The 10,685-nt window shown below is 40.4% G+C and overlaps 1 protein-coding gene across 1 annotated transcript; it reads left to right on the forward strand.

Moving 5' to 3' along the window:
* The first annotated feature begins 2,841 nt into the window (after positions 1 to 2,841).
* cd248a (CD248 molecule, endosialin a) lies at positions 2,842 to 5,825 on the forward strand. The gene has a single exon (XM_056259256.1). It carries the CDS (start codon positions 3,058 to 3,060, stop codon positions 5,233 to 5,235), a length of 2,178 nt encoding a protein of 725 aa, XP_056115231.1. The 5' UTR covers positions 2,842 to 3,057; the 3' UTR covers positions 5,236 to 5,825.
* Positions 5,826 to 10,685: the final 4,860 nt, after the last annotated feature.

Here is a 10,685-nt window from a genome sequence, read left to right on the forward strand (position 1 = left end):
GCTGTGTGTGCTGGACTAAATGTGCTCGCTGTATGTGTGTAGCCTGCATATGATGGAGCTGACAACTCGTGCAGAGCTTATAAAATGGGTAAAGGAGTCAAAACAGCGGCAGGAATCCCTCCGTCACTCACACACATTTCTGCTGCGAGGAGACGCGGTTCTGATGCCTGTCCCGAACTGTGATGGGCAACATCGCGACTATGATGAGCATTCTGTCCTTTTTATGGTCGCATCTTGTGACATTGTGTCCTATTTTTGGTTAATTTGTGACTTTGGTCTGTGTTGTGTTCATATTTCAGTCGAATCACACCAGAGTTTGTTTCAAAGTGGACCGAGACCCATCTTTTCAGTGGTCTCAGTCCGCTTGTTTGGTGGCACCAGGGTTAGGATGGCAGCGTTCACACTTATTCAAATGAACGGCACAAACAGAGCTATCGCACCAGAGTTCGTTTTAATCGAACCAAACCTAACAAGTGTGAACTAAGTCTGCTTTTACTTTCCAGAGGCCCCAAACGAACAATTCTGACTCCTGCCAAGTTACAAACAGCATGAGAGCATAATAGCAAGCTTAATGCTTGAAGACATGAATGTCTGTTACATGTTTAACAGTTCATTATTCTCTTCTCGGTCCTAATCACAGCTCTAATTCATATAATTATCACATGCAAGAATTAGAGACACTGTTTACAGAGCAGCTAGTGGGCGAAAGACTCAGTTCTGCATGATATGACGGGGAGAAGCTCGAGACCTGAGAACAATATTAAGATATTGGGGATCTTGAGGGTGGAAAAGAGCAAATGTGGTTTACAGGTGGTGGGTGGACTGTTCCAGGAAAAAAAAATAAAGGCAAATAAATGAGAGAGAGAAAAATACCCTGAGGATCTTCTGTGCTGTCCTGCAGATTTGACCTTGCTTTACCTCAGTGTACCTGAGAAATGTTGAGTTGTGAGATCAAAGTTGTGTACATTAATACTGATGGTGAGATATAAAGAAAATAGACTGAAGTAAATTTAGAGGTCAAAATAAAGTCAAATTAAATTGTTTAAAACACATTCCTAGAAATCGAATCTTCAGTTTGGTTTTATGTATTGAAAAAAAAAATCCCTTTGATTCTTAGATTTTAATTCATGTTTCATTTTGCTCAAGACTGTAGCTATTACACAGATCCAGGGTTGTATTTTTCACATTGAGTGTTTCCATGGTAATGAATGATATGTTCTTGTAGAACATTTGCAATGTATGAACAAGCTCTTGGGATAGTCACAAGTATCTTTTCTCTGTTTACTAACAGTGAATTTTGCATTGTAAATGTATCATTGTGCATGTGCACTGAAAAACAAATCCACAGATTACAAATCATTTAACCTTTTGAGACCTCGCCAAAAAGTTATTATGTGAAATATTTGCTTTTAATGATCACCACAACATGAGACAAATTGCTTGGTTTACGATTGTCAAGTTTTATGAGTCCTTGTCCATAGTAATAGACAATAAAATAAACTCTTAGAAACACTGATACACACCACCCACTTTAGTGCATGAAGTAGGTATCTGATATTATCAGTTGTGTTAGACGTGTGCTTCATCTGTATTTCATTCACAAGGGTGAATTTTTTTTAATGATCTTTTAGAAATCCACCCATTTCCTCCTCAGGCTGCTCCTGTGTAACCCCCCACAGAACTGTATCCCCATTACAACTATATACAGACCGAGACCCAGCTCAGTTTTCCCCCTTCTCTGTTTTCTTTACAAAACTAGATCTGCTTTTGTTCCTTACCATTGTGGATACTTTAACCTCTAGTATAACTAGGTCTGTTATCATTCCGGTGCACAGTGATTGTTGATGTTGCAGAGTTTTCACAGGCAGACTTCAGGTCATTTGAGTTTTTCTACGCTCAGTCAGGTATGAACAATACTTGTTTCATTCATCAAGGTTTCTGAAAACTGGACATTTGCACATTTACATTCATTGACATATTTTGAAACATATAAATAAACACTTATTTTTCATTCCAACATAAAATATTTAATTGCTATAATAATTTCTTGAGTAATTCATTCATCTAATATTAGTACAATAAAGTTACATACTTTATTTGGATATTAACATTTTTCTTAATTTTGTCTTTTGTCTTTATATTTGGTCTTTCATTTTTTTATAGGCCTGGTTTTAGAGAGGAGGGGGACATTTGGGGAAAAAAGAAAAAAATGCTTAAGAGCACAATAGCTTTTACAGGGCATGATAACACATTACCCACAGCTCCAGTAGAACCAAGGAGAGACCCAGAAAGACATCAGAAAACAATATGAAAAAGTGGAAAGATCAGAGAAAAGCTGGAATAAGAAAGTCCTGAGAGACGTGAGTGGGACTGTTAGAGAAGACTTGGTCTTTGTTAAAAATTCTCTAGTTTTTGTCTGCTTTTTATGTGGGTAAAATATAAGCATTACAGTTTGTTCTAACTTATCCTGCATTCAGAGTTTGGTGGGGGTGGAGAGTCACATGGAGTTGCGGGGGGTGGTGCAGCAGGGCCAGAGTCCCAAACCATTTCCATACACGCTCTTATGAGAAACATACGTTACGTTCTGGTGAAAAAGCACAGAGACTGCTGCACTTCCCCCCAATCCCCCCAAAATACACACACACATTGGTCCTGCCTGTGCCAAAAACATCTTTTTCGTCTCCCCCCTTTTCTTCAGTCACTCCTACCCTTCTTCCATCTCTCCAACCCTCCCTCCCTTTCTCTCTCTCTCTCTCTCTCTCTCTCTCTCTCTCTCTCTCTCTCTCTCTCTCTCTCTCTCTCTCTCTCTCTCTCTCTCTCTTGCTGGAACGTCAAGGGTGAGATTGTAAGTTCTCAACTTAGGCACAGATCTCCACTGGACAGGAGAGAGAAAGGAGGGTGGTGAGAGATGAGATGAAATGAAAGAAGGGGAAAGTTTAATATAGCTACAAGTATAAGAAAAATGGGCATCTAGGGCACTGAAGAGTATTTTAGCATATTGAAAGCCACCTAAAAAAGGGAAAAAGAATACAAAGGAAAAAAGAATAGGTGTGAGGTATGGGCTGTCCGATCCTGTGTGTTATTCTGCTGTCCTCACTACTTTGCATCTACGGCGTGCAGACTCTGGACTTGAGAGAACGGGATGCGCTCTGCAGCGAGGATGGGTGCTATGTGCTCTACTTTCAGCGCAAGATCTTCCTGGACGCCTGGCGGAGCTGCAAGGAACAAGGTGGGAACCTGGCCACCATCAGGCATCCAAAGGAAGCAGAAATGGTGAAGGAGCTCTTCTCCAATGTGGAACTGAGACCACACCACAGAGGCAAGGCAAACATCTGGATTGGCCTTCAGAGACAACCCCGACAATGTTCTCCAACCCGGCCCCTGCGTGGCTTCTCGTGGATCACTGGAGATCAGGACACCCAGTACACAAACTGGCTAAAAGAGGATTCGGTTAGTACCTGCTCTTCCCCACGATGTGTGGGGATGCCCTACAGCACTGCAGCCCATGAGCAAGGGGATAATCTAAAATGGAAGGACGGACCTTGTTCGATTTCAGTAGATGGCTACCTGTGCAGGTACAACTTCCAAGGCATGTGTACAGCTATTGCTAGTGAGGGAGGTGGGAATACACTTTATAGTACCCCTTTTAACCTGCTGAGTACCCTCTTAATGCATGTCCCATTTGGATCAGTGGCAACTGTACCATGTCCTACTATGGATGACCAGTCAGTTCTGTGCACATTAAAGGATGATGGAACTGTAGGTTGGAACAGGGATCCACCTTTTTGCTCTGATTTGACTAAGACAAGCTGGTGTGATAAGGACAACGGAGGTTGCCATCACTTCTGCATTGAGGGTGACTCGCACAACTACTGCGATTGCACTGAGGGTTTTCTCCTGGCTGAGGATGGGGTAAGCTGCTTTCCGTCTGACCCTTGCAATGGGGCTCCATGTGAGTTTGAGTGCTTGCCTGTAATGGACGGCTACCGCTGTGCATGTCCTGATGGCTACATGCTGGCACCTGATGAACGTGGCTGTGTAGATGTCGATGAATGCCTGCAGAGTCCCTGCGAGCAAATCTGTGTAAATGCACCTGGTACCTTCGAATGTCGCTGCCGGGATGGATACCGACAAGATGAAGAGGGTGCCTGTGAAGATGTGGATGAGTGTGTGGATGACCTGTGTGAACATGCTTGTGAAAACACATTGGGTTCCCATATTTGCCACTGCCATCTTGGTTTTGCCCCATTGCAAGAGGACCAGAGTCGCTGTCATGATGTTGACGAATGCCAAATTGAGGAAACATGCGAACAGATGTGTATCAATTTTGAAGGAGGCTTTGAGTGCTACTGTGAAGAAGGTCATATTCTTCAACCAGACCACTATTCCTGCAGACCCATCGAGGAGGACCTGGAGACTTCCACAACTACTGTGTCTAACCCATTTACTTTTAACCCCATTTTGGAACCAGAGGATCCTGTCTACCCATGGCACCCTCCATCTAAGTCTGATTGGGGAATACCTCTGAACTGGCAGACTGAGCTGCCCAACGTGGAGACTGTTCCGACAGACCTGATTTGGACAACTGAAGTGGAGCCTGAAACAACTACACCGACTGAAAACTCCCCTGAGGTCATTAATGTTGAGGGTGACCATCATCCAGAACAACCGGTTCAAAATGCCTTTTTTACATCAACCATTCCGACGCCCACACCACCAGACTATTATGAGGATGAGAGCACAACGGTTCCCACAGACCACCCTTCCACCACAGCTTTAGGTGGGGCCTGGAATTGGCTCTGGTTCAGCTCAACTCAATCAAAACCTGAGACACAGGAAACTGCTAAGAACCCTTTACACTTCCATGAAGATTATGAAGAGTCTTATGACCAAGGCCATGATAATGATAGGTATAATTATGATTCAACCACCTTTGGTCCAGGGCAGCAAACTTCCACCCTGTTCCCAATGCAGTCACGGGGAATAGAGGAGGTCATCCTTGAGGATGACAACAACAGTGAGAAGAGCCAAGGGACCAGCTGGTTGCTAGTTGGATTGCTAGTGCCGCTTTGCATCTTCATTGTGGTGATGGTGGTCCTTGGCATTATCTATTGTACTCGCTACACAGTTAAACCACAGAACAAGAACGCAAGCGATTGCTATCACTGGATTGCCGGTGGTGGTGATAAAGCGGCTGCTGACATATCTGGTAGCGGAACTAAGTCCCATGTTTAAGCAAGTAGGACTGTGACTGAACAGTGTGAAAATGTAAATAAACTTGGTTTTGTAACTTTACAGTAGTGGGACTTCCAAGAGGAATTCGATGGATTGAGGATAAGCACCCCATCTATTCCCTTTGACATTTTTTATCCATAATTATTTATGGATGTTTATCTGGACAGTTTGCTATGCGAGAAAAGGGGGGTGGGGGGCAAAGAGGAATGACTATAAAACCACTAAGCCTCATTCTCTGCTGACCTCCAAGAGGCAATAAAAATTGTTCTACTGTTGCTCACACTGATCTCTTGGTTTGCGAAACAGTTGCTTAAGTCACATGGCAAATAAGAGAGCATGCTTAATAGATGAGGATACTTTCTTGAGTAATGTGGGTTATTTATTTTTAATTTGAAAGAACTTCCCATCAGAATAGCTGTGCCTGTGTCATTCAAGTGAGTCATGTCTTAAGAGATTTGTTCTGTAAAGAGCCATAACTTCAGTCCATTTTGACAATGTTAAGATTTGTATTCCCTGTGGTGATCTAGGCCACGAAAAAGGCTTTCTATCATATGTGTTAAATGTTTTGCCACAAAACTGTGCCTAACAAGCCTAACTTTCTAAGCATTTTATGTCTAATGACACAGTAAACAGTCCTTTGGAGCAGTGGTTTTAAATCCTGGTCCTGGGGACCAACGGTCTCCCTTATTTAACACACCTCATTCAGATCATCAGCTCATTAGGAAAGAACTTCAGCAACTGAAGTGTGTCTATAACCTACAAAATGTGCAGAGTGGTGGGTCCCCAGGATCAGGATTGAAAACCACTGCTTTAGAGGTTAGTCTGGTCATAATGCCACATTATGAGAGTGAGGTTGGTCATACTTTACAAGCAGTTAAAAATGTCAGGACAAGCAGCCAGACAATTGTGTACCAATGACTTTTCTTTGATCAGTTTGTAGTGTTATGTTTTGATATGCTAAGTGAAAGTGCGGATAAACTTGTTCAAACAACCAAATTTCCCACTTTAACTACTTCGTTTTTTTTTTTTTTTTCAACTGTTTATTAAAGTACTCAACAAGGCTTAAATGTTGGTGTCTTTATTTTCTGGGACATGCAATACTTGGCTTTTGATGTCATGGCTTATACATGCCTATAACATCAATAGACCATGTTGCTGTTTAATGTGTAGAATTGGCTTTTTCTATGGTTAGGAAAACTATATGATAAACTCTGTTACATAAAAGTAACTATGCCTCCATCCTATTATTTTCTGTCTTGTTCCATGTGGATACTGAAGAGATTTTCAGTGACTGACAGAGGTACTATGAAGGTACAGAACCGTACCAGCTGATTATCCAATCAGATAAATCTGGACAGACATCAGAGAGCTCCTTACTGTCATGCTGTGTTGTGGATAATTGGCGTGTTCAGCCTTCACATCATCACAGGAAAAGCACTCCAGTGTAATCGCTCAAAAACCGACAGCTTCCTACATGTTTTACTGTTGTGGTTACAGTTCTGTGCGAGGTAACTTTAGATTCATCTTGGTTCAAAACTGAGTTCAGTAAGATTTTAAAGAAATGAATTCTACTGAGCAAGGATGCAATAATTGTATGAATTATAAGTGACAGTAAAGAGTTCAACATTGTTGTTTGAAAATCTATTTCAAATAAATGCTGTTCTTTTGAACTTTCTGTTCATCAGAGAAAAAAGAATGTGTCATGGTTTCCACAAAAATATTAAGTAGCACAACTGGTTTCAACACTTACAATCAAAGAATAGTATTTAAATAAATGCAGCCTTCTTTTAAAATATTTTTTGACTTAAGTGTTCAGATGTTGTAAAGAATGAACAAAAAAAGCATTGTGGCTGAATATCTGATATAGCCTAATTGTCTTTATGCAAATTAAGAGCATAATTATATTATTTCTTAGGAAATCTATATAGCCACATATAGTAAACATTATATACTTCCTTAAAGGCATTAACTAATTATTCAAATAATCCCTTTAAATACTGCAATCAAACTTCCACAATAATTACTAATGTCAGTTTAACAAATGCTTGCAGTAATGAGTTTTATTTCAAAGGCTTGCTGATTGTTTGTGTTTGCTTCGTGCCCACAGGCACTCTCACTTTCAGCCCAGTGATAAGCAGCTGGGGAAAGATTTCAGCAACACTCTTCAAAGGAACATTTTTGAGTATTTCATGGCCATTCCACATTCCACAGACGCCTCTTTTAAATTGAACAGTGCATTAGGAGGGGGAATGGACCGATTTCTGTTATGTATTCCAAAGTGTGTTCGGGATTACTGGCTCAGCTGTGTGTCTGTGTGTGTTTGATTGCATGCACTACCAGTCTCCTTCTCTCCTGCCTTTCCTGATAAACAACCTGTCAGCTTTATTAATTAAGGAAGAATTATTACTGGAGCACCGTTCCTACATTCCACGCAACATATAGAATCCGAAGTCAATTGCTCGTTTCCAGCACCTATGGAGGATGATATGGCTCATTAAAAACACCCGTGATTTCAGTCTGACATTCCATATCCCATCCGACATGGAATATTGGCAAATGTGTTTAGCATGCCTTAGTGTATTGGGATGGACGGAGAATACCAAAGTTGTATTTATTTTATTTTCTCAGTATAGAGAAACCTTGCAAGCTTTTCTGCCTAAATGGCCTAAATTCCAGTATTACCATGAAATAACTTTAAAGGGATAGTTCACTTTGAAATTAATTTTTGGTATGTTTTAGCTTACCTCAACGGCATCCAAGATGTAGGTGTCTTTGTTTCCGCAGTAGTTTCAATTTTGATATTTTTAGGTCAAACCGTTCTTGTCTGTCAGTCATATAATGCAGGTCTACGGTCATTTCCTCAAAGAGCCTGCACAGAGAAGTCCAAATTAAACATGATTTAATGACTCGTAAATGTAAGTACACATTGATGGCCTAAGACAGGAAACGAGCGGTTTGTGTGAGAAAACGAACAGTATTTATATCGTTTTTACCTCTTGTAAACACAGCCACGTCCAAGTGATCTGAGATCGCCGCGCTTCGGTCTTTTCCGGCAAGCGCCGTAAGTGATCTCTCGCGCGTGTATGTCACTCATACAATTTTTTTTTTATTTTTTTATTTTTTATTTTTTTACGACGGTTTAAACATCCCGGATAAGCGCAAATTAGTACCATTTTAATTAGTCGTCTTACCTACAATCTCTGTTCTGTGTAAACAATGAGTGACGTACCCGCGCGAGAGATCACTTCCGGCGCTTTCCGGAAAAGACCGAAGCGCGGCGACCTCAGATCACTTGGACGTGGCTGTGTTTACAAGAGGTAAAAACGATTTAAATACTGTTCGTTTTCTCACACAAACCGCTCGTTTCGTGTCTTAGGCCATCAATGTGTACTTACATTTACGAGTCATTAAATCATGTTTAATTTGGACTTCTCTGTGCAGGCTCTTTGAGGTGGTGACCATTATAGACCTGCATTATATGACTGACAGACAAGAACAGTTTGACCTAAACATATCAAAATTGAAACTACTGCGGAAACAAAGACACCTACATCTTGGATGCCCTTGAGGTAAGCTAAAACATACCAAAAAATTAATTTCAAAGTGAACTATCCCTTTAATGCGGTATTCATTTGATGTCGAGGTGTTTTCCTTTATTCTGTTCATTTTCATCATTCAAGTTCTTATTGGTTAATATGCAAATGTTCAGTCCAGTTAAAGGACTTTATGTAAACTTGCTGGCAATTTGAATGAATCACGTACAGGCCGGTCTCAGCTATGCTGTATATGTGGCCAATAAATCTTCGCATGTAGTCTTATGGACTCCCTTGGCTGCCTGCTGTAATGCTTGTCCTATGGTCAGTCATGTGTGAAAGTGCAATGTGTCAGAAATTTGAGGAGGCAAAGTGCGAAGAGAAAGGAAGATCTGGGGAATCGAAGAGAATATTCAGAGATGGGTGCTGGGAAATGTGTATTTTGCTCTTCTAATCCTAGTTACTGTAATATGAAGCCAGGCTGAATATCTATGCTTGACACCAAACTGGGCTTCTCGTATACTAGTTTCCAAAATTTGTTTTATAGCTTTTAGTAAACTATTCAGAATTCACATTTTGGCAGATACTTTCTTAACCAAAGGACTTTTAACATAATGCATTATTGTATGTGAGTAAATGGAGCTAAAAGGACATGTAGGAATAAGATGAGATGCACAAAAAAAAAAAGAAGAGAGATGTAGCTCTCTGTGAATGTGTATGATTTGTGCATTCATAATAGCATGAAATGTGAGATAAGACTTAACTGGAGATTACGGTTGATCTATGATGCTCTTTGGTGTTCAGGTTTTATGTGTTGTAACAATAAAAGACAACTAGACCTATTGGACATGTCTGCAAGATCTACATATTTATTTATCAAAATGATTTGTATTTACAAGCAGGCATTATGACTTAAAATGCCACTGAGTGTATTGAGTGTCTTTCAGCAAAGATCTGTTGGAATGTAAATGTGTGGGTATGTGTGTGTGTGTGTGTGTGTGCACTATCCATCACTGACTTCCTAAATTAAGTTAAAATTGCTCAATATGGTGAAATTTTATGAGTCAACTTCATAATCTGCTCTCAAGTGAATCTTTTCTAAATCTCCCAAAAAGGCAGACCATGTTTCTGGTGTAAAATACATTATTCACGTGCAGTTAAACTATATGAATATCTTCCATCCCCCAAAACATCATCAGTGAGTTGTAGGTTGTCTGAAACATTGCATGCTTTTACAATTTTCCTTTCAGAATAAAGCAGATCAGACTAAATGCAGTCATGCCCTATTTTTCTAAAGCGCTTGGATAACGCGCCAAGATCATGAAATTCCTTATGAGTAGCTTTGCTTTGATCCGACACGAGCATCACTTTCTCTTTCCAAGTCACTTCAGCGAGGACTGCCATTCTCAAAGCTTTTTGTTTTCAGGAAAGTCAACCGATACCCCTATCCCACATTCTTTACTTCGGTTCTGTTCTGGCTTCTTAAAGTGCTAATAACACGCCTCGTGATGCCTTGTGTTTATGGGACAGAGGGATTAAAGATCTACAATTAGAGATTTTTTGAAGATATGGTTCCTGCCATTTAAGCCAAGGTCTCTCTGTTTTCACAAGCTGCTGAGCAGATGTGTAGATCATGGGGTTTCCCAAGCAGTCTGTCAATTTTTTCCCCTTTGATCTGTCAATCAACCTTAAAATCAGATTCATTTTCCATGGCACACTGTATAGCAGCAGCAACTTTACAAACAAATAGAACATGTCCAATTTAGTGTGTGCATATAAAGCAGCATCTACAGTATGTGCAGTTGGTTTTAGTATTTTTGCTTCAGGATATGAATATCATTGTTGTTAAATATTAATATCAACTATTCAGGCAGCAATCATGTTCCTATATTGCATTTTAAGACCGTTATCTTAATT

This window comes from Rhinichthys klamathensis, unplaced genomic scaffold (assembly GCF_029890125.1).
Source record: "Rhinichthys klamathensis goyatoka isolate OS25496 unplaced genomic scaffold, OSU_Roscu_1.1 h1tg000165l_1, whole genome shotgun sequence".
Lineage (NCBI taxonomy): Eukaryota > Metazoa > Chordata > Actinopteri > Cypriniformes > Leuciscidae > Rhinichthys > Rhinichthys klamathensis.